We start from the raw sequence: 24,965 nt of genomic DNA, 5'->3' as shown, positions 1-24,965 counted from the left end.
CACGTTGTGCACACATGTACCCTAAAACTTAAAGTATAATTAAAAAAAAGAAAAGGAATCCCCAAAATTTATAGAAGGCCATCAAATGGACTCAGTCAGTTGAAAGAATAAGTCTGACTAGTGTTTCCTTGTTTTACTGTTCTTAAAGCATTAAAAAAAATCAGCGGCTTTAATTACCTAGTATCATTTTCAAAATAATTATATATTGTGATAGATTAAATGTGAAAATCATCACAATAATTCCTCCCATTCGTGAATGCATATCCTTTTGCAATGTGATTTTGCTGCTTCTCCCAGCAAGAGGCAAGTCTAAGTCTCTACTTCCTGAATTTATGCTGGCTCTTTGACTTGACTAACAAAATGTAGTGAAAGTGATGTCATATAAATTCTGAACTGAGGGCCTCAAGAAATCTTGTAATTTCTACTCTCTACTGGCTTGGCATGCTGCCACTGTATGAGGAAACCCAGGCTAGTCTCCTTGAGGTTGAAAGGCTACAAGAAGAGAGGTCTAGCCAACAGCCAACACCAACTACCATGTGACAGTACCCAGTCAAGCCGCTAGTTGACTGTAGCATCTGCAGGGGTGACTCTAGACAAGGCCAGCCCAAATTACTAATCTTCAGAATTGAGAGCACATAAAATGACTTTAAACCCACCAATTCTGGGTGGCTATGCAGCAATAATATACTGTATATGTGTATGTGTGTATGAGAGAGTGTCCTCTCACTTTGAGGATGAGAGAATTTTAAACTATAAAATGGATTTACGTTAACCATTATGATGTACTTATAGACCTTCAAGGATAAAAAAGTAATGTGTCACCTAGGTTGCTGCAGTGAACAACGAAAGGGAAGGCAGATAATTTTTTTGGGATAGTTTGTGTGCATTGTTTTTAGAGGTAGGGTGATAATTCAGATGATGTCTAAGGTTCTTTTAAGTTCTAGAGCCCTGTGAAATTTCAATTAAATTCTTGTAATTTAGCAACTCATTTCCAGTTCATGAACTTGCACATAGCATTTTAATATGCAATACCTTTCACAACTGGCAGGATCTACTGGCTCGTCTTTCACACACAATGTGAACCAAAACAGCTATGGCATAGTGAAGGTAGCATAGTGTAGACAGTACAGTGTGATGGCTAAGTTCATGAGTTCCAGAGCCAAACTGCTTGGGGTCAAATGATGGCTCAGCTACCTATCAGCTGTAACCTTGGTGTATTAGTCCATTCTCACATTGCTATAAGGAAATACCTGAGACTGGGTGGTTTATAAAGAAAAGAGGTTTAATTGACTCATAGTTCTGCATGGCTGGGGAGGCCTCAAGAAACTTACAATCATGGCAGAAATCACCTCTTCACAGGGCAGCAGGAGAGAGAATGAGTGCCAGCAGGGGAAATGCCAGATGCTTATAAAACCATCAGATCTCATGAGAATTCACTATCAGGAGAAGAGCATGAGGGAAACCACCCCCATGATTCAATTACCTCCCACTGGGTCCCTCCCACAACACGTGGGGATTACAGGGACAACAATTCAAGATGAGATGTGGGTGGGGACACAGCCAAACCATATCACTTGTTAAGTCATCTAAACTCTCTTTACCTCAGTTTTCCCACCTGCAGAATGGAAGGACAGCAAAACCTCATTAAATTGTTGATAGGATTAAATGAGCTAATATGGAGCTTAAAAAATATTAACTACTCAATACATGTCAAATAGTAGTACTGTTAATTATAGTAGGGAGTAATCTAGGTCCTGACCCCAAGTTCCTACTGACTAGCACATTACTTAATCTCTCTGGGTCTCAATTTTTATGATTCTTTTCTTTTTTCTTTCTTTTTTTTTTTTTTTTGAGACAGAGTCTCACTCTGTTGCCAGGCTAGAGTGCAGTGGCGTGATCTCGGCTCACTGCAACCTCCGCCTCCCAGGTTCAATTGGATTATTTCATTTTTATACAGATACGTTTAATATTTGTTTTACCTACATGCACATTTCATCTTGACTCTAATTCTAATTTTTCAAAGATTGTCTAAACTTACTGTGTTAGCAAGCAATTTTGAGGACCCTCTGGTACTGACCACTTTGCATTCGAATATAAATAACACTACATTTGCTCACAAAACATACTTTTCTGTTTTTTTTTTTTTTTTTTTTTAACTCACACCTGGTCAGCAAACAACTGATATATCTGAAGCAAAGCTTTTTCAGGGTTAGGACAATTTAGACTTGCATATTCATTTTTAAGCCTATGATAAATATGTTTATTACATAAAAGTAGGAAAAGATCCTCTGAAAATGCAGAAAATATTTTACCTCACATTTTACCACTCAGAGGTCTCCAATGTAGGTATTTGCATGTTTCTTTCAGTCTTTTTTCACTGCATTTTTTGATGTGACATTGAGCTTTATTAGTGTATACCATTTTCATATTATTACAGCCTTCTTACTGCGTTTCAAAATTTTTCTGCTTATTAAAGTTTTATATAATTTACAAATTTTGCAAAGTATACAAAAGAATAAAGAAAATAAAAATCGTTCATAATTGCACTGTTACAGCCCACTGTTAAAATATCACATTTCAAAATACTTCCTTTTTGTTGCTTAAGCATATTCCATACAACTAAATTTTATATAAAATGTGATTTTTATTGGCTGCATAACAAACACTATCACAGAAGTATCATAACTTATTTTACATTAATTTATAAACTGTGGCATTTCATATTTTAGTTTCACGTTGGGTGATGCCTCGTAACTATGGGACAGATATATGTGATCATACCACTTATGTGACTAGTTAAAGATCACGTTTCTATCCCTTTCTTGTCATCCCCTATAATCAAGCTGCTGCAATCCCGGAGACCTAATGCAAACGCTTCACCTCCTGGACCCAAGCCATCCCGCCCCCCGCCCCCGCCTCTCCTGTAGCTGGGACCACAGGCACGCGCCATCCTGCCCGGCTAATTTTTTTTTATTTGGTTGAGAGGGCGTTTTGCCATGTTGCCAGGCTGGTCTCTAACTCCTGGGCTTAAGCCATCCTCCCGCTTTGACCTCCCAAAGTGCTGGGATTACAAACACCAGCCACTGCGCCTGGCCCAACATTTTTAAAGTAACAAATGTATCAATTTACAAACTTTCCTTTGGATTTTGAAAACTGAACTTTTTCTCTTCTAAACAAAGTCTATCTACTGAACTTCAGTTTTTTCAGGACCCTGCACAATGGCAGCTTAAGTTGGACCAACTGGAAAGGCTTTCAGTGGATCTTGGGGAGGATCGGAGACGAGGCGAATGGGCTTTATTCTCTTAAAATTTCCTGACCGGCAGTGGACACATATTTGCTTGATGTCACCAAGAGCAAGAATTACGTTCCAGGAGCTGGGAGGAGAACGACGGAGGCGGCTCTCTCGCCCCCAAGAAGCGGCCCTTGGTTGGCAGAATTTGACAGATGACTGGGATCTTCGAGGATTTTCCAAGCAGGATCGGGGCGCAGAAGAGGAGGGAAAGTGCGTGAGCCCACGTGACCCAACTCCACTTTCAAGTTTGAGAAGCGGAGCTGCCAGGATAAATACCCATCTGCTACCAATAGATGCTTTCCCTCCCTTGGGCCTGATAAAAGAATCCCCAAGTTCCGGAAGGCATGCTTCGAAAATTGTTGGCAGGAAAAAAATAAGTTCAACTTTTGCCATTTAGCAATGCACTGACAGCCTTTTGGGGATCATCACTACTTATGGCTCATACATCTGCCCACCGCTTCCTAAGTCTTCTCCCAACCCTCCCCGAGTTTCAGTTCCACTGAGCAGAGAACAGCGAGAGCAACAGTTTGGTGGCCGAGCAGCCCGTCTCCGTGGGCGCGCACGCCGCATCGCGGGCCTCACACCTCATTCTGGGCTTCGGCTCTCGGTCGGCCCGAGACTCCGGCCGCGGCCCTGGTGTCCCCTGCCCCGGTTCCCTCCCCTCGGACACGTCCCTCGCGCCGGCGGCCCCAGTCCCCTCCCCACCGGCCGCGGCGGGCACAGCGCGTCGCCTACCCACAGGCGGGGGCGCCGGCCGGGCGCATGCGCGCGGCGCTCCCGGGCGTGCCGGCCACACTCCCCCCACCCACTCGGTGAGCTTGTCACTTCCTGCCCTCGCCCCATCTCCGTCCGGGGTCAGTCAGTCGCTCCCTGTCGCTGCCGGAGAGTCTCAGCTTCCCCCTTCCTACGCGCTCCGCGGCGGTAGCTCGGGCTCTCCGGAGGAGGGGGCGACAGAGAAAAAGAGAGGCTGACTTAATAAAGTTTCCTGAAACAACAACTACCACCGAAAAGGCCCAAGGTGGGGGGAGACCCCCATTCTTCTCCGCCCCTCTCCTAAAGCCTGAGGGACCGTTGCAGGTGGAGCGGCGCTGGTGGGACCCGGGTTGCGGCGGCAGCCGTTGCCCCGGCGAGGGAAGCCTCAGGTCCTGCCCGCTCCGGTTCCGGCTCCTTCGGTGGTGGCGGCGGCAGCTGCTGCCGGGCGGTTCCTCCTGTCAACTGCCTCCGCCCGCGCGCCTCCCGCCTAGCCACACAGCGCGGAGGACGCCGTGAGCCGCCGCCGCAGTCGTCTCGGCCCGCGGAGGGACGTGGTGAGCTGTGGCGCTTCCGCGTCAGCGCCGGCGGGGACTCTTTGGGAGCGCGTCGGGCCCGAGTCCGGGTTCCCTCGCGTGGTCAGCGGAGGCTGCGCCAGGTGGGGCCCGCAGCCGCCTCCCACGCCAGGCTGTCCCCGCGGCCGCCCGGCCTGCCTTCCTTCCTTCCGCCCGCCCGCCGGCCCGCCCTAGGAGTTGAGTAAGTTGGGCGCACTTGGTTGTGGGGACGGGGTCTCCGCCAGGGAGACCCCAACGCACGTGCGTAGCGGGAGGGCGCGGCGTGGGCCAGCAGCCAGCGGGAGCGGCACCTCCGTAGTCCCGGAGCCCGGCGGTGCCCGCCGCGCTCTGCGCTCCGTTTCCGCGCGCCCGCCCGGGACGGCGAGGCCGCAGCCGCCCGCGCTGCCGGCCAGGCCTTCGCCCTGCGCTGCGCACCCGAGGCTGCGTTTCCGGGTAGGGCGATGAACCTGTGTGGGGAGTTTGGGCTGCAGGAGGGTTTGTGCGTCTTTCTGTTTTCTTTTCGAGAGGGAGGTGCGGGTTCGTGGAGGGAAAGCGGAGAGCTGATGATGGGAACGTATCTGGAAAATGCAGCCAGTGCCCCCCAGGAAGTTCAGGGCGAGTGACGGGTTTGTGCTTCTTTCAACAGCCACGCCGCAATGAAGAGCTTCTTACAGTGAAAGCAAAGTAGGTCGAGTCCACTGAAAATGCCTTTAAGGGACAAATACTGTCAGACTGACCACCATCATCACGGATGCTGTGAACCAGGTAGACCCCTCTTCGTCCGTAGTTGCTTTGCCCTCCATCAGAGCCACTCTGCCTTCTCTTTCTTTCTAGTTTTTTTCCCTCCTGCCCCAGTAGTCATTCTTAAGCAGGCTATGATATTCCCCAGCATAAGCCAGTTATGAAGCTAAAAGCTTGTACAAACAAGAGGTCTCCCCTGCTTGATCTTTTAAAAAAAAGTACTGCAAGTGTCACCTTAAATCATTTCCACAAGATCAGTCACTCAGTCTTTTTTCTTTCTTTTTCAAGGCATCCTGCAGTTAATATACTCCTATGGTCTGTAAATGTTTAAAATTGAAGAGAAAGGAAAACATAGAATACTAGATTTGTTGTGAAATTGTTTCACTGAAACTTTAAAAATTAAAAGTTTCTTAGGCATTTTAATCAGCAAGTAGTTCTGAAAGTCTAAAAGTGAGTTTAGTTTGGGTTTTAAAAGTTTGTTGAACTCATTGGGAGAATCAGGTTTTGCTAAGCGCAACCTTTAAAAAAATGTCTTGGGCAGAGCATATTATATTGTGAAATAAAAGAGAAATCTCTTTTTTTATTTAGGTAGAATACGTGATTATTTCCAGGGTATTTTATGGAATGAAACTTGCTTTAGTTGAATTTATGATATGAAAAAGTTTTTCGGAGTCTCATGAAGAATACTAACAAACTTTAATTTGATAAGCTTGATATACTGTTGACAGTTCTACTTAGAACTTTGATATGCTTTGTGACAATCATTAAAAGGTATAACTTAAAAGGGAATCATTGAATGCATACCATCACTAAATCAAATAAAGGTTAGGCTATTCTAGTTTAAAGGCAGATGTCTATCATTATTTTTGACCTAAAAGTTATTAGATTTTTAATACATTTGCTTGCTTTTTGTTGGAGTATTTTAACTGCACTTATGTGCTTGGATTTTATCACAGTAGAGTTCATTTTAGGTAATTTTCTGATTAATGGAAAAAAATGTTATCAGTAGAAGGGAAGAGCTTCCATTTTAAGAAAACTTTGCTACAGATGAAGATAAAATTCGTACTACAACCCTATCTCTACTGTACTTTGCTGAGATCAGTAATAACTTACCTGTACTAATAAAACAGGCAATCCTTGGATGGGATCCAGTTTCTATTGAACTGCTCTTGACCTGTTTAACTTTCAGGATCCTTTCACACTGCATATTTTGTGTATTTGAACTGCAGATACATCACTTATGTTTTACTGATGTTGAATGGAGTTTGCTAGTTTTGAACTATACAGATGTGAGTGTCATTTAAACTCATGTTCCACTGACCTTTTAGTCTAGTTTTTTTTTTTCTGAGAACACTTTTAATCATTGAAATTGAATTAGTTAATGAAACCATCTTATTTAGGAAGAAATTTATTTGATCATTCATTTCTTTAACAAATTGTTATTGAACATCTATTGAGAGCACTGTCGAAGGCAATGGGGATATAAGTGGTGAACAAGACAGATAAAGTTCTTTCTTTATAAAATGTTTGAGTGGGAAGAGATAAACATAAAGAAGTAAACAAATAAGCTAATTTGTGATTATACCTTATTTAGTATGTTCTGGTAATGAAAGTTTTCTGAAGACTTTAATGTCTTTAAAGATGTTTTCTAGACTTGAACTTTTTAATGTGTATTGAAATGTTTTTGCTTGTTTTTTTTTCTCCCCAACTAGCAGGAACTCAGACAAAATTGTATTAGTTTAAAATTTTCAACATGTTTTACTAGAAACTTTTTCCATGCAGGTTAATTTTCATACTTATCATGTCAACAGTAGTTACTGTTTTCTTGCCTTGTTAGCTTGAATCAAACTTTCTGAGAATTTTGTTGAATGGAAAGCTAGAAGTTTGTTAACTTATAGAGTAGTTCCTTGTCATCATTTCAGGGGAAGGTATATGCTGAGTGGGTAGGATATTTCCAGGACTGAAAGAAATATGTTGTAGTGTGATAGCTTTTAAAAGATCATGTCCACAGATGGAGGGAAGATGACATAATGTTTGATAAAAATCTGTCCACATTTGGATTATGAATACTGGGTGAGTCTCCAGAGGAGATCAGTATATTCCTGATGAGGCCATTCTGCCTTGAAGAGATAGGTCAATTTATAGTGAAGGGTGGCACTATAACTCTGGCAGTGTATGTATTTTCTTAGTTATGTTTTAAGATTTTATTAATAGAAATTTCCAAACCTTCAAAACTAGATAATATGAGGAACTTGATGTAACCATCACACAACTCCATCAGTTGTTACATGGACAATCTCTTTTCCTCTGTGTTTCCTCCCCTCCTCCCCCAATTCCCCTCTCTACCTTCCGCTTACTCTCTCTCACCCTAGTATTTGTAAGCAAGTCCCATACATCATAAATAGAATGATCTTTTAAGGGCCTTGCTTTAAGGGAGGAGGGACTCTTACAAAAGTCAATGTTATATTCTGGGAAGTGTGTTTTTGGAAGGGTGTAAGGAAAGATGTTCTGAGGATTTGGGTTTTTTGGTTGGAGAAAGATTTTTTTTTCTAAATGGTCATGTAACCTGTGTGGGTCTGATCTTGGGAGGATGATAGGCTATGTAAGAAGCAATTTTATAAAGTATTAATATAATAAAGTTTTCTAGAGTTGAGAGTATGTTTTCAAGTGAAGGAAGAATTGTTTCTTTAGAGTGGGAGCTACACAGATGTGTATACCAAGTGGTTGTGTCCAGGCACAGCTAAGCTAATCCCGGGCTTATTTTGAATGTTATCTCAGGATGTGTATGCGTTCTGGTGGTAGCAGTGTTCTGAGGGTGGTGGGTAAGAATATTTAGCTTTAGCTTTAAAATGAGATGCTGTCATGTGGAAGTGGAAGTTGGTGTATTTTATACAGAAGGTTTTCTGGAACACATTTGTAAATGCAGGAGCTCTAAGGAGAAGAGTCTGTTTTTCCCAATATCCTTCCCTTATTTATTTCTGTTTTTTCATTCTCCAATTCTAGAATTCTTGTAACTGATAGAGGCAGACTTTGAAGCATTTAGTTTTTTACAGTAGTGTGGGTTTTCACCCTCTTTTATGTAGTTACCATTTTTTTTGTAAGTAGTTACCTATTGCTATAATGTGCAAATAGGAGAAATCAGTTTATTCAAGTAGACGATACTGGTCTGTTTACAAACTTCTGTTTTCCTAAGAGGTTTAATTCTCTTTCTCTAAGATTTTGAAAAAAGATTTTTTAGTTTTTGGTATCAGGAAAGCAATTGATGGGTACATGTTGATGATAGTGATGGTAGAATGTTTATTGAGCACTTACTATGTCCCAGGCTGTTTTAAGCAGTTGATTTGCATTAGCTTATTTAACCCCTATACAACCCTATAATTTAAGTACTTTGAAAATCTCCATTTTAGACCTGAGAAAAGAGAAATCAGAGAGTTTAATTTGCCCTAATTGTATCTAGTAAATGGCAGAAAAAGAATTTAAACACAGAGAGTCCAGGTCTGGATTCTTATGTTCTTAAGCACTGCAGTGAGTGCCAATGTCAGATATTCTCAAAATGAGTGTGTGTGTGTGTGTGTGTGTGTGTGTGTGTGTGTGTGTTCTTAATTAATCTAAAATACACCTAAATTAATTAATTAATTTGTTTATTTATTTTGAGTCAGTTTTGCTGTGTTGCCCAGGCTGGAGTGCAGTGGCGTGATCACAGCTCACTGCAACCTCTGCCTCCCGGGCTCAAACGATCCTCCCAGCTCAGCCTCCTACGTAACTGGGACTAGAGGCATGAGCCACCACGCCTGGCTAATTTTTGTATTTTTTGTAGAGATGGGGTCTTGCCATTTTGCCCAGGCTGGTCTTGAACTTCTAGGCCCAAGTAATCCTCCTGCCTCGGCCTCCCAAAGTGCTGGGATTACAGGCCTGAGCCACTGCACCAGGCCAAGTGTCTCTTAAAATTGGGGAAATTTTGCTTAATGAAATGAGTTGGTCCCAAAACATCATTCCTCTTGTTTGTGTACACTGAGCACTAGACTTGAAGCATAAAGGAGAATCTAAGCCTGTATCTATGTACATAGCACAGTAGGCTAGTTTAGCCCCCCTATCAGGAAGCTAAGTACTGTCCAAGCCTAAACACTGAAGCAAGAGTAGCACACATTGTTGAAATCATCCTTCATTTCTCCTCACACTAAGCGGGTGGTCCTGTGTTATGATGGTCATAGTTGAGTAGAACATTATGGCATATTTAAAAAAGAGATAATTAAAATGGTCAGATTTTCTCCACCACAACCATCTCTATTTGATAACTGATGAAGAAACCCAGTTTTCCTTTTCTGTTGTCTTTATTCATATTACTGTAATTTATTATGTATCTATACTACTAATCTGAGAATCTTGGGAATTAGGGATAATATAAACCTCTTTATGTGAAAATGAAATTTTTAATTTTTAAAATGGAAAGATTATTTTTACTTATTGTAAAAATGTGTCCTTTCTAAAAGCCAGACTCTGAAGCAGCATTGAAGTGTGAGGCAGAAAGCAAACATCCCTGAAAATCCACCCTAACAGCATTTATACATATATACAAATATATATTAAATTTATATATTTCTGCATCTACCGATGTATTAATGTAAATGGGATCATATTCTATAACCTATGTTTGTTGCTTAATTATTGCCATCCTTTGTTGTGAATATACATAGAACTAGTTCATGCTTTCTAACAGCCATGAAAAAGTCTGTCCTATGGACATTTCATAGTTTATTTAATCTGGTCACTATTAAGAGACTTTTAAGTTGTTTGAAATTTCTCTCAATTATATACAGTGCTGCAGAGCACTACAGTGAACATTCTTCTGCATCCATCATTGTGCACTTATTCAGTTATTTCTTTAGGCAGTGATTTTTGACATTTTGCTCATAAATATCCAGAGTTATACCAGATTATCCAGAGGATTTTGGAATGGTTTATGAAGCGTGGCTAGGCCACCATTGCCTTAGAATTTTGATTAAATATAGTGGTTGCTCTTCAAGAGGAATAAAAAGGCAAACATGAAGAATGTGTACTAAATAATACCAAAATAGTAAGGTCTTTGTATTGAAACCTAATATCTAGCCTTAAGTAGCCTTAAGTTAGCCTTTAATTGAGAATATTTTTAGTTTTTTTCTCCATTGTTTCATTTTGCCTTACAAAGATGATGGTTAATTATATATATATCTACATATTATATATACGTGTGTGTGTGCGGGCACAAGTGTGATTATCCTTAATGTAATTGTAGAAAGCCATTGTTTTACTTTAATAGTAAATGATTTAAATAACCCTTTTTTTGTGGGGATTGGGGTGGGTGTTTGTCTTCCATGTAGTTTATATCCTGGAACCTGGAGATCCTCCTTTGTTACAGCAACCACTACAGACATCCAAATCTGGTATTCAACAAATAATTGAGTGCTTTCGATCAGGTATGAATGTTTTAGGATATATTTTTCGATCTTCACATAGTAGTTAAAAACTACCTAGAAGTCCTTAGAAATAATTTTTAAAAAACATTAAAATGTATATGTTGGCTTTCTTTATAGAATATTTAAAATTTTCATATTTTAAAAAAGTGGATGTATAAATATTGACTTGGTCTAGAGATTATTCTTCAGTACTATATATGGTATATTAATTTTAAAATAAATTTGTTTAGTATGATTTAAATAAATATATTATGTGGTGTATTTTCTGGTAAAGCACTTCTTAAAGATCCATTGATATCTTTTGGCATGTTTTGTGTAAACTCTCAAAAGGCAGTAAATTATTCTGGGTCTTCATGAGCTTTGGTACAGTAGATTACTCAGAATGTCTGAGATGTCATTTGTTCTAGGTTAATTACCTTATTTATGTTTGTGTAATTCACCTTCTTCTCCCTAACCCTTGAGTTTGTGGAGTTTTGGTATCTTTAATAGAGCACAAGATAGAAGAAAGACAATATTCCAGCCCTGATATCTTCAGGTAGATTTGCTTAGATTTTATTTTCATTACCTGATAATAAGAATTAGCTTTATAATAAATATAATTGTGTAATTGCAATCCAGTGTTTTAAAATAGGTATTACTTACAACATGTGAAATGATTGGGAACTGTTAGCACCCCTATGTTATCAGTAAGATGTTAGGTTGCTGTGATTCCTATAATCCACTTGTCCATCCCTTGTGTATTTGGCTTCTCTGACATTACAGAGTATTCACTCAGATGTGAACAAGCAAATAAATATGACTGATGGACACTTAGAGGATTAGAATACCTTGTCATTATTTTAAATCTTAACTACCTTAATGAAAAATTTCTGAGGTTCAAAGGAAAAAATAATTCATATGTAACTACTTGTTTTGTATTCATGAGATTTTTTGAGTTGCTTGTTTCTAAATTGTTATAAACAGGGAAATCATATATTTGCTTTACTTTAGGATTCTAAGAAATAGAATCTGAATTAAAACATTTATTTTTTCTCTGACTCTCCAAAAGATCCATTTCTTAGACTTTTCATCTGTAGTACTCATGGCATTGCTTTTATCTGTATTTAATTTAGGAAGCATTGCTTGTATACCAAGTGCCTATCCTTATATTGGATGGTGGTATAAACTATTTTAGGGATTTTTTGTTGTTTGATTTTTACTTTTGATAATTGCCCTCGACTAACAGATAATTTATAGGTCAAATTTTCTTGTGATAAGTTCAATTAAAATAGAATTTTACTTATTAGGGACAGTATTTATATTTCTGGCATAACAAAAAATAGTGTCTGTTTGTTTTAGCTTCTTTTAGAATAGAGATTAAAGGGTTTTTTTGGTTCTTTCTCATACCATGGAAATGACAGCAATAGCTTTTCATATTTAGTAATATTACTTGTTATAGGTTTCTTTTTTAAAATTCTTAATTTGGAATTAATGAAGTTATACTATGTCAGTTTACTATAGTGTTTTTTTATTAAGAAGTTAGAATTAGGCCGGGCGCCGTGGCTTACGTCTGTAATCCCAGCACTTTGGGAGGCCGAGGCGGGCAGATCACGAGGTCAGGAGATCGAGACCATCCTGGCTAACACGGTGAAACTCCGTTTCTACTAAAAATACAAAAAATTAGCGAGGGGCGGCGGCGGCGGGCGCCTGTAGTCTCAGCTACTCGAGAGGCTGAGTCAGGAGAATGGCGTGAACCTGGGAGGGGGAGCTTGCAGTGAGCCAAGATAGCACCACTGCAGTCCAGCCTGGATGAAAGAGTGAGACTCTGTCTCAAAAAAAAAAAAAAAAAAAAAAAAAAAGAAGTTAGAATTAGTTAAGTCATAAGTGCTTTGACTTGTTAAAAAACCGCCTTTTCAACAAGAACCTGTACCCAAAATCTGTGTGGGTACAGAATTAAAAAAGATTCCAAAAATCTTTTTTAATTTTAGAAGGCAAATATTTAAAGATTAAATTAATTATTTTCTTATTATGTTGTGATCATATCTGTTCTCTGTGTTTGTCGTATTTTTACTCTCTGAGCTAAAGAAGTGAGGCAGTGAAACGGGTAATTTGAAATGGTAAAATTCCAAAGCCATTTTATGTTGATGTTTTGAACTGCGATCTTTTTAAAATGATATCAGCAAATTTGCCTTTTGAGTTATTTTTTATTTAGGCAAATTCTGAAAATACTATTATTTTAATTTTCTGAGTACCCAACAGTTTAAGTTAGAGGTGATTTAGAAATATGCTGAGTGGTACAAAGAAACTAATTTTGGATTAAAAAAGAATTATTTTACTTCATTACTCTATCCTGTAACTAAGAAATTTTAGTTTCTTCAAGATAGTAATCTCTTGCATTTCTGGTTAATCTAATGTCTACTGTGGTAGCCCTTCTTTAGCACTAAGGCATTTAAGTTGAGACTGACTAAAACCTTGGGAGAATGGTATGGAAGTCTGGACTGTATAACTTGGGGACAAAGATACCTTCTAGCTCTGAGGCTCTGTTCTTCCTATTCCACTCTACTCCCAAGCACACCCTCAATGACTCATCTATTTCTAGGCTCTTTCCATTACAATTAGGTCACACACATTGCATTTAAAGAACTATCCTGGTGGTGCTATGTATCTTTGACAGATATTTGAAGATAGAACCCTGAAGTCCGTGCTTTTGCTCTTGTTAACCTATAGGGTATAAATCAGGTTGAATGGTAGTAATATGTTAGGTTATCTACCTTTATCTTCAAGCTCAGGTAGTTATCTTCAACTGCTGTATCATCTCCTTTTGTGTCTCACCTTCTGCCTACACTGGGCTGTCTATGACCAGGTATTAATTCCTATGCAAGCTGGAAGTTCATAAAAGGTTCTGTCTTATGAAGGAGTTGACTCATTTTTAATGTTCACCACTTGATGTGTGCTATACTGACTGCTTGACCAGTTTTAACCCATCCTGTTTGCCTGACATTTCAGCTTTTCCTTTGAACTGTTTTCTTGGATTTAAATTACAAATTCTTATTGACTTCTGGTATATCTTTATTAGTCTGCTTAACTTGCAAATTAAGTTAAATGGGTTTTTCTTTTTATAATAAGTAATATGTGTCTGTGGTTTTAAATAGTAAAGTACAAAACGGTATAGAGGAAAAAATAAGTTTCTATACTATTCTGTCCTTCAGTTCCCGTTTGCTCAGGCAACACTGCTACATGGTTTATGTGTCTTCTTCCAGAGACCTTTTATACATATACAAACATATATCCCTCATTTTCTTCTTAACACAAATGGTAGCTGACTCTACGTACTCTTGTGTACCTTTGCTTTATTAACTGTAGATTCAACTATTTATTGTTGACATCAGTCCATAGATAGATGCCTCATTTTTTAAGAAGCCTGCGTGTTTTGCAGCTGCAGGTTTTCCACTTGGAAATTCCTGATGATTGGCTGACTTGAGACCTGCTGTTTGCTCTGAACCCCTGGTTTCTTGTACTACCTTGACTGTGCCTTACCCTTTGTGTAGTTTGGCTTTGGCTGTGTCATTCTGATAGGATCATGTTTCTAATATGGTGTCTTCAAATTTCCCTCCTCTGTATAAGACTTTCAGTTTATCTTCCTTCCTCTTTGCCCTCTCTCCCCAAACCAAAACAAAATTTTAAATAGCAGATAAAAAGTGTACTACCTTTACATATTTATTAAATATCTTTTATGTGTTTATTAAATTGGTTTAGTTGAGTTCAATATTCTTTCAGAATTTCTTAGTTGTGTGCTAGAGGCAAAGGAACTATGGAATGCCCCTATGGTTAGAAAGAGAAAAATGAGGGGAAAAGAGAAGGATAATCATTTTGTCTGGTATTCAAGGCTGGTCTTTAATATGAAGCCGACATCTTCTTTTTAAATTCTTGAAATGTATAATATTGTAAGAAGAGAAATATATAATTTGTAGAAAAAAGATTCTACATGTAGAATATGCTAGAGCAGTACATGCAGGGAACTCTTTTTTTGACTCTTAGGGAGGAATAAATTGTAACTTTAATTGTATGGTAATGAAAAATGAGAATTAGCTTCATGTGATGTTTGCTGTCATTATCTTTCTAAATTTGGGTTTGGTCATTTAACTTAGGCTTTTTTTTTTTCTCCTTAAAACAACTTTAATTGCAATTAGTTTAAGCTCTGACTGAATGGTGATGCTTCAGTCCTGATTCTGAAGGCAAAGCGTAGGGTGGATGTGATTTTTCTGAGGTACATAGGAGAGTGCCATACCTATGATGGCTTTTTCTTTTTTTGTTGTTATATAGCAGTTATAGGAAATTTAAAATGGGACTTTTTTTTATAAGAAAAAAGTAGATTTGTTTTCCTTACATTCATATTCAAAGCATGTCATCTGGTGTTACCTTCCCAAGACAACAGCCATTTATATTGGTCTGAGTTTCTCAGTGGGGGAAAGACCGTATCTTTCATATTTCCAATGAGTAACAGTGTACCTGGTATTTAATATGTGCTCAATAAGTGTTTGTTAGATTAAACTAAAAGATTCCCCAAGTAGGCACTGTCCTAAGATAATTGTATTCTACTTAAGTTTATTGTGGTATGTGGCAGTGCTCTGTAATTAACATATGTATATATTTAACCAACCCTTATAGGTGATAGTTTTAGGATAGAGCTTTCAATTTCTTAAGTTTTCTTTGTATCTTTGAATCCTTACGTTAAGGATGATCAGTAAGAAATTTCCTTCAGGAGTTGTGATGAGGAACGTACATTTATTTACTTGCAGTGTTTTGATGATATTGTAGTTAAGTGGTCATCCTAAAGAAGATTGAGTTTATATTTGAGCCAATAGTAAGCAAGCAGTATACCATTTAAGAAGCATTCTTGTCATCACTTAAAATGGGCATTGACCAAAATGTCAGTGCATTAGGTAAGAAAATGAAACCTTGTCTTTGTCTAGCATAGAAGAGTTAGAATTAATATTGTCATATTGTAATGTGACTGCCATCCAACCTAATGTAAAATTGAATACTGATTCCTTTTGAAAAAATATTTTAAACATTTTCACCAGTACATGCAATGCACTTGCCATTAAAGAATAACACAAGATAAACCCTTGATGAAGTTTAAGTAATTTTTATTGAGCACCTATTACGGGTGAAAATCTGGAATATACAGTCATTAATCTTTAGCTATCAAAAGGCTTTCCTTTGGAGGGCTGGATGTTTGAAAGGTACTGATCTATGTAAGCAGTAAATGGTGATTTCTAAGATAATTTAAAACCCTAAGGCGAGAAAGAGAGCAATATAGGAAAAGAAGAAGGAAGTCAGCATGGCTCTCTTTCTCAGCATCAAGAGCTGTGGAGGAACTTTATGTTGCTGTCTAGATGACCATGTCTGTTGTCTCAGGTGACAGGAAGTTTTAGCTATTGACAGAGGCACTTACAGTTGGCTGTGTCCAATTGTAAGTGAGCAGAGCAATCAGAAAATGGTAGCTGACTTTGAAGAAAGCCATTCCGTCTCCATGGGAAAAAATAACAAAATCTTAAGTGGTGTCTGAAACTAAGGGAAAAACTTTTATTATCTCTGTTTGTGGACTGAGACACACCTTATTTTTCTCATTTGTTAACTATGTAAGTGGAATTAAAAAAGTTTTAAAGTCTCATTTTTGACTCCTCAGTTAACTTCACATAGATTTTAAAAATCTTATTTTTAGAGAAGGTTTTTTTAATACATAGAGCTCTGTAGTATTTCATTTAGCAAATATCAGTCATGCATTATCCTGAGAGCTGGGGTAGCGGTGAGCATCAAGAATATCTTCTCTGTTCTAATCTTCCAGTTTAATGGCGATATGGAAAAGAAATTAATTACAAAACAGTGGATAAGCTAGTATAGATGTCTAGGGTGCTATGAGAGTGTAGGTGAAGGATTTTTAACAAACAAACAACAACAAAAAACAGAGAGGAGGTTGATTATTGAAGGCTTCTTGGAGGAAGTGACATCTATACTGGGATCTGAAGGATTATTAGAAGTGAGTCAGATCAGGAAAGTGGGAGAATGTTATAGTCAGAGAGGAAAAAACATAGGTGAAGGCCTGAAAAGTGAGGGAAAGAATACATTTGGTGTATCTGTGGACCTGAAAGAAATCTGGACTGCTTGGATCAACGATAACACACACTTGCTCTCTCTCTCCCTCTCTCTCTCTGTGTGTGTGTGGGGGGGGGGTGGGGGGGTGGCGGGGGTAAGGGGAAGCATTTGTGATTGATAATTAAGATTGATTAGTTAAGGTTAGAGGCAAATACTTTTTTTTGGATGTTTATTGAGAATAAATATGCAGTCCCTACTGAATATAACTTAACTGTATAATTAGGACTAATTAAGAAATTGATAGTGTCTTTATTTTTCTGTGATTGAGAAGCTGGTAGGCAAAGTGATATGTCTGATTTAGGGATGCAGTCTTGTATTTTACACTTGACTTTTTTTATGTATAACCTCATGTTTACAGACTGATTATTTTATGCTTTAAATCTGCAGCCATGTACATGTATCCTATTTAAATCTTAAGTTGAATTCTTAAGTTAAACCGAGTTCACATTATTTTGGTGTTCCTCTTCAATCTTTTTTGACTATCCTTAAAGGCAGAATTGAATCTGTATTATGGGTCTAGCAAGTTTTGTAGTTTAGAATCAGTGTGCAAAAGTTTCCTGTTTTCTTCCCACTGCTACTATGCTCACCTACACTTCCTGAGAAATATATACAGGTCAGTTAGGCTTAGCCAAAGCATTTTTTAAAATCAGTCTACCTCTCATAGTTTGTCACTCACTTATGAAGTTAACTGTGAACTAAATATATTAGCAGTCCATTGCCAAGATATTTTGTAATGTGAAATGGACTTCAGAAATATATATATGAGAATTTACTTTTATATAAAGAATAACACTCAGGCTATTCTCTGAATCTTTTTAAATTTATGTTTTCTGATTTTGTGGTAATAAGGACTAGTGGAGTAAATGTAGATTTGGATTTGGGAAATGGTAGAAATTATTTTATTCTATACATTTTTTCCAGTAGAAACTCAAGTATATAATTTCCCTGGGATTTAGGTTCATATTTTCTTTAATAATTCTTCAACTTAGGTTTGGTTAGGTTTGTTCTATTTTACAACATGAGTAAACCAAAGTATAAAGATTATAAAGCTTTTTAAGGTCACACAAGTAGATAATATCAGATTTGGAATCTCTCAAGACTTAGTAAAGTTGTGATAACCTGGTAACTTTTTTGCAGTAGAGTTTTGAATGCTTGGATCAACAATAATTATCTCCCTCTCTCTCTGTGTGTGTGTGTGTGTGTGTATGTTGTGGGGGTGGGGGAAATGATTTTATCATCGTTTTCAAAATGATAAAATACACTTCAAAGATTAAATGTAAACAGATTGCAAAATATTGAATCTGAGCTATTTAACTTTTATAGACCCTACTGTATTAATTATACTTCTATAATATGTAGAGTATAGTTTATATAAAGAGTATAAAGAGTATAGTTTATACTCTTTAGTAGTCCCAGAGCTTAATAGATGGTTAAATGCTTCTTAAATGACACAACACTTTGCACCTAGACAGTCTTAAGGATATTTTTCAGGGTACTTGGGTCTTTTCCTGTTCAAGTCAATATATTGTCATTTAAAAAAAGTTTTAATTTGAGGAAAGTAAAGGTACATTAATTAGTAAATTACTGCAGATCAGTTTTGCCACCTTACCTGTGACAAAGAGCTGTAGGAAAGTAGTGACTAAAGACCTTCCGTTTGTATTTTATTTCTGGTGGCTGTTTTTATTTTTAAAGATCAGGTGCTTTTTACCATTTATTTTTTCTCTGCCTAAAGATATTCTTTCATAGTACTTAGGTTCCCTAGATTAGTAGCGTTTCTTCAACAGATAGTTTTTGAGCATTATAAGAGCTGAATACGTTACACTTGTAAATAAGATAGGCTTATTCTTGGCTGCTTTGGAGTGTATAATCTAGTAGAGAAGATAGGCATTAAACTAGTAATTATATCAATACTTAATTGTAATTGGGGTGTTTTAAGGGAGAAAGGCTTTGAATAAATTTATAGTGCCGTCAAGAGGCATAAGCATAGTTCAAAATTATGTCTCAGTATAGACAAAGATTCTCTACTTTGTAGAGAGAGAATCACGCTAAATAGCCATAATCCCATGTTGGCCCAGAACCTGAAGTAATTTGAGCTGAATTTAAAGAGAAAAGTCACAGGCAATCCTGTAATACAGTTTTGACCTTCTTTAAGGAATAAGGGGAAAAAGTATTGAAAAACTCCTTGCTTACTTCCTAATACAGAAAAGAGCTTGAAAGAACCAGCCAAAAAGTTTGCCAGGGAATAATGGGGGAACATTTAATTTTTCTGCCCTACTCCAAATCTATTAAATCTGAACCTCTAGGGGAGGGCTGTGTGCATCTTTATTCCCAGCTCATTGTAATGATTAACCTTATGTCGGAACCACTGCCTTGGGATATATCAAGAATTGATTGGCTGCTGAAGTGGGAACACAGCATCAATTTTAGTTGTCCTGATTTCCAAATGATAGTAGGGTTTTGCTTAGAATTTAGTCTATAACTTAGTTCTAAATATACTGTGGTGGAAAATGGCAATGCCTATATTTTGTTTTCAAAGAGTAACTGCACTTTTGGTCTGTCAACAGTGGTTGTCCAGTTTAAAAGTGCATGTTAAAGTTACCTTTTGTGTTAAGTTTTTCTTTTCTTTTTTCTCTCAGGAACTAAACAACTTAAGCATATTTTATTAAAAGATGTGGACACTATTTTTGAATGTAAGTTATGCCGCAGTCTCTTCAGAGGATTACCAAATTTAATTACCCATAAAAAATTCTACTGCCCACCAAGTCTCCAGATGGATGACAGTAAGTTTATTCATATATTCAGTTATGCATTTTACAGCTAAGTATTCTTATACTGCAAGTATACATTTGCATTAAAATTGTATCTAGTTAGTGATAATTTGATAATGATGTCTAGTTACAGATAATTTTTAGATGGAGATGGAGAATAAAATTAAATACTTGACTCAATGTTACATTCAGTTTCTTAGGTACTTTCATATCAATGCTTTCCACTTGGGTTTTCCTAAAGATGACATATAAGAGGTTAGATTTAAGAGGATATTTATTTATATTAAAATATTGGATATTGTTTTAGAATGCTTATATGGGCCATAAATGGATTTTCTAGTTTATATTACTTTTTACTTCTTTATTCTTTAACAACTTGGAACCAGATGTGATTGATCACTTATTTAGATTCCCCTTCAGTAAATGAGAATGTTGGGAATAAAGAGCAAAGAATGAGGTAAATTTGTTCATTTCTTGGGAATGGTGGAGAGCATTAAAAAGTCTTTATTAATCTTTCTAGTATTTTCTAGGTCTTGATTTGAAGATCAGTTTTGTTTTCAGAAAAATTTAGATAAGTCATTTTCTCAGAAATTACATTATGTTACAGGCTAACTTGAGATCCAGTATAACTTTATGTGATAAAGGCAGATAGCAGACTAATATAAAGTCTTTCTGGAACAGAATGTTTGTTTTGAATGCAGTGTGTTGTCTCTGTGTGATTAGGCTGGCAGTGTATCTAATGGTATTTTCTTTCTTTAAAGAATTAATGTAAATTTTAAAAAATTCAATATTGGGCTACCTTATTATTTCTTGTTTATGGATTTAACTCTTTGTTGACTTACAAAATATAGAACTTACTTTGTCAGTCTGAAAGCATAGATGCATTGTGGATTCTGTGCATTTTTCAACTTAACCTTTTTGGGATTGGTATGAAATGCAATCTCCAAATAAGTATGGCTTTAATTATAATGAAGCTGGCTTAAAGTTATATTATACAGCATTGATTAAATACAAATTTTATATTTACCTGGAAATATTTCCTACTACTATTTTGATCTTACTATTCTCTCATTGAGATATAAATTAAAAAGCAGTCTAGAGATTCATTTCAAATCTAAACTTTAATTAAAATACTAGTAGAAAATTAGTTTGTCTTTTGGTAGTTATTTATTTTTTAGTTGTAGAGTTAACTTATAGAGTGAAATGGTAAATGGATTTGCTAGATTATTGTGTACTTGTCTTCGCAATACTCATTCTAGAAATACTTTTGTGAAAGTATTTTTCTTATAGACACTACTTTATTCATCTTAAAAGACAGATGAATAGACTAGAAGAGCTATAATGAATCACTTCCTGATTGGTATAGATACCAGATTTGGTACTAAATTTGTAGCGAGATTTTAGAGTAGTAATACATGGAAACCTAACCAGTGTTAGACAACTCTGTTACAATAGGATAGTTGATTGCCTGTAAAGGGTGTAATTATCGTACAAGGAAATAAAACTACCTATGGTTTTAAAATAAATCTGTATAGTTTTTAATTATTCGTTTTAGTAAAATTGTGTCATGTTAAGAAGACATGTAATAGGACTGAGTTTAGCAAATACTTCTACACATCATCCCATTTATGTTTACATATTTGCTTACAAATCTTTCATTTTCATAAGGTGCTCAAATAGACTAGATTAGATTAGACTTATGGATTAAGTTAATGGGAATGCTGTTATGTTTTCTAAAAAATACCATTTTTGTTTATGTAGTAACATTTTTCATGCTGTTTTATCAATCGAGTTACGAGAATTTGAGTTGCCTTTGCTAGTCTAAAACATTCAGACTAAAAATATGAAATATCATTTTTATTATTTAGGACACCTAAGTGCTTATATATTTTATATTAAGGGCATTTGAAGCAAAAGTAGCCCTTCAGATTATATATGTTCCTTAACATTTTTGTGTATCATGATGAGAATTTAAAGGAAATTTTAGTTTAATACTAGTCTTTATCTTTGTAGAATACTGAAAAGTAGATAATGCTTTTATAAAAATAAACTGGTAATATGATAGATTCTGAGATAGGGGTTCATAATATATCTTAAAATATTAGAGGGCTACAGCAGGCTAATTACTTCAGATTAAAATGTTGTTTTTTCCTTAACAGACCTTCCTGATGTAAATGATAAACAAAGCCAAGCCATAAATGATCTCCTAGAAGCCATATATCCAAATGTGGACAAACGAGAATATATTATTAAGCTAGAACCCATAGAAACTAATCAAAATGCAGTATTTCAATATATTTCGAGGACTGATAATCCTATTGAAGTCACAGAGTCAAGCAGTACTCCTGAACAAACCGAAGTTCAAATACAGGAAACTAGCACTGAACAGTCAAAAACAGTACCGGTTACAGATACAGAGGTGGAAACTGTAGAGCCCCCTCCTGTTGAGATTGTTACAGATGAAGTTGCACCTACATCTGATGAACAACCTCAGGAGTCGCAGGCTGACTTGGAAACTTCTGACAATTCTGATTTTGGTCACCAGTTGATATGTTGTCTTTGTAGAAAAGAATTCAATTCTAGACGAGGTGTTCGCCGTCACATTCGAAAAGTACACAAGAAAAAGATGGAAGAACTAAAAAAGTACATTGAAACACGAAAGAATCCAAACCAATCCTCTAAAGGACACAGTAAGAATGTTCTAGTTCCATTAAGTAGGAGTTGTCCAGTATGTTGTAAATCATTTGCTACAAAAGCGAATGTAAGGAGGCATTTTGATGAAGTTCATAGAGGACTAAGGAGGGATTCAATTACTCCTGATATAGCAACAAAGCCTGGGCAACCTTTGTTCCTGGATTCTATTTCTCCTAAAAAATCTTTTAAGACTCGAAAACAAAAGTCGTCTTCAAAGGCTGAATACAATTTAACTGCATGCAAATGCCTCCTTTGCAAGAGGAAATATAGTTCACAAATAATGCTTAAAAGACATATGCAAATTGTCCACAAGATAACTCTTTCTGGAACAAACTCTAAAAGAGAAAAAGGCCCTAATAATACTGCCAACAGTTCAGAAATAAAAGTTAAAGTTGAACCAGCAGATTCTGTAGAATCTTCACCCCCTTCCATTACCCATTCTCCACAGAATGAATTAAAGGGAACAAATCATTCAAATGAAAAAAAGAACACACCGGCAGCACAGAAAAATAAAGTTAAACAAGACTCTGAAAGCCCTAAATCAACTAGTCCGTCGGCTGCAGGTGGCCAGCAAAAAACCAGAAAACCAAAACTTTCAGCTGGCTTTGACTTTAAGCAACTTTACTGTAAACTTTGTAAACGTCAGTTTACTTCCAAACAGAACTTGACTAAACACATCGAGTTGCACACAGATGGAAATAACATTTATGTTAAATTCTACAAGTGTCCTCTTTGCACTTATGAAACTCGTCGGAAACGTGATGTGATACGACATATAACTGTGGTTCATAAAAAGTCATCTCGTTATCTTGGGAAAATAACAGCCAGTTTAGAGATCAGAGCTATAAAAAAGCCTATTGATTTTGTTCTAAATAAAGTGGCAAAAAGAGGCCCTTCGAGGGATGAAGCAAAACATAGTGATTCAAAACATGATGGCACTTCTAACTCTCCTAGTAAAAAGTATGAAGTAGCTGACGTCGGTATTGAAGTAAAAGTCACAAAAAACTTTTCTCTTCACAGATGCAATAAATGTGGAAAGGCATTTGCCAAAAAGACTTACCTTGAACATCATAAGAAAACTCATAAGGCAAATGCTTCCAATTCACCTGAAGGAAACAAAACCAAAGGCCGAAGTACAAGATCTAAGGCTCTTGTCTGGTGAGGAACAGTTACAGAGTTTTGCTTTTTTCCCCCCATCGAACTAAAAAAAAAAATCATTTGACCATAATTTATAGCTGGTTCCATTTTAACACGTTTGCTTCCATATATCTCATGGCAATGGGAACTGCAAGAGTAATGTGCATATTGCATTTACCTCTTCAGTGACCTTTATTCCAGTGGCTTGGGAACAAAAGTTAACTTCAGAACTTATCTTCCACAGGACAATGCAATGTAGTTATAGGTAGATGGCACAGGGTCAGTGCTTTCCTTTTAATGTTGTAAAATATATACATTTATATTGGCTTATGTTTACAATAGAAGTCTTCTGTTTAACTTTGCACAGGTTTAATTTGATTCAGTGACTTAGTCTACTAATTAATGAATTGTAGGAAAGTTAAATATATTAGAATGAACTTGTGAAGGCGATAACTATAGGAAAAAATCTTTTGAGGCACTGTAATTATTGTAAAAATTAATCTGTGACGGCTAAATAAAGTGCTGCACTCAGAAAAAAAAATCCCCGAATTGAATTAAAAATGATTAGCATTTATCATTTACTTTTAACATAGTGCTTCCAGGCAAAGGGGGAAAGTTGGTGGTAAACAGAAGTTTGGATTTTTTTTCCTTCTCCTTGGGAGTGTGTGTTAGTTACTGTTTTTTAGTTTTCATCTATGGAAACAATGCTTATTTAGGTCCCAAATGCTTCCCTCTCTTTTTAATAAACTTTTTGGTGATCATTTTAACATAGTTAATATTATTAACTAGGGATTTGTTTTTTGTGGTTGTGTGTTGTAAGAAAAGTAAAATTCATATTTGGAAGAAAGAAAAATACTACTTTTTTTTTTTTTTTTTTGAGACGGAGTTTCGCTCTTGTTGCCCAGGCTGGAGTGCAGTGGTGCAATCTCGGCTCACTACACCTTCCGCCTCCTGGGTTCAAGCAATTCTCCTGCCTCAGCCTCCCGAGTAGCTGGGATTACAGGCATGAGCCACCACACCCGGCTAATTTTGTATTTTTAGTAGAGATGGGGTTTCATCATGTTGGTCAGGCTGGTCTCAAACTCCTAGACCTAAGGTGATCCGCCCACCTCGGCCTCCCAGAGTGCTGGGGTTACAGGCATGAGCCACCGTGCCTGGCCAAAAAATACTACTTGTTAAAGAAGGTTTTGAAACAAATGTAGATTTTTAAAAAATGCAATATAAAATGAGTAGACTCCCTATACTTTTCGCAAGTCTATATATATTTTAAAAGTTCACCTTCTATACCTGTGTCCCTTGTATTAAGGCATTTAATGTATTTAATGAGTATTAAATTAGTTTCAGATTCAGGTTCTAAAGCAAAATATTAGTTTGAGTGCTGTGAGGGTTAAATGTTGTGGTTTGATTATCACACATTTTTTTATTTGTGTGCAAAACT

General features: G+C 36.9%; 1 protein-coding gene across 5 annotated transcripts in view; it reads left to right on the top strand.

The window, feature by feature from the left end:
* Positions 1-3,953: 3,953 nt before the first annotated feature.
* The window catches only part of ZNF800 (zinc finger protein 800), a 46,256-nt gene continuing 25,244 nt past the window's right edge, over positions 3,954-24,965 (top strand). Inside the window, exons 1-5 of one of the 5 annotated variants that reach the window (XM_019031752.4) lie at positions 3,957-4,798; positions 5,243-5,361; positions 10,695-10,790; positions 19,565-19,708; positions 21,856-23,548. In XM_019031752.4, coding sequence (XP_018887297.2) covers positions 5,301-5,361; positions 10,695-10,790; positions 19,565-19,708; positions 21,856-23,548 — 1,994 coding nt within the window. In that variant the 5' untranslated portion in view covers positions 3,957-4,798; positions 5,243-5,300. Of the gene's footprint in view, positions 4,799-5,242; positions 5,362-10,694; positions 10,791-19,564; positions 19,709-21,855; positions 23,549-24,965 lie in introns of all 5 variants that reach the window. The other 4 variants (XM_055392211.2, XM_019031754.4, XM_055392210.2 and 1 more) reach the window with 4 other exon arrangements.

This window comes from Gorilla gorilla, chromosome 6 (assembly GCF_029281585.2).
Source record: "Gorilla gorilla gorilla isolate KB3781 chromosome 6, NHGRI_mGorGor1-v2.1_pri, whole genome shotgun sequence".
Classification (NCBI taxonomy): Eukaryota; Metazoa; Chordata; class Mammalia; order Primates; family Hominidae; genus Gorilla; species Gorilla gorilla.
The sequence above is the reverse complement of the archived record's forward strand: the minus strand, read 5'-3'. Positions and strand labels throughout refer to the sequence as shown.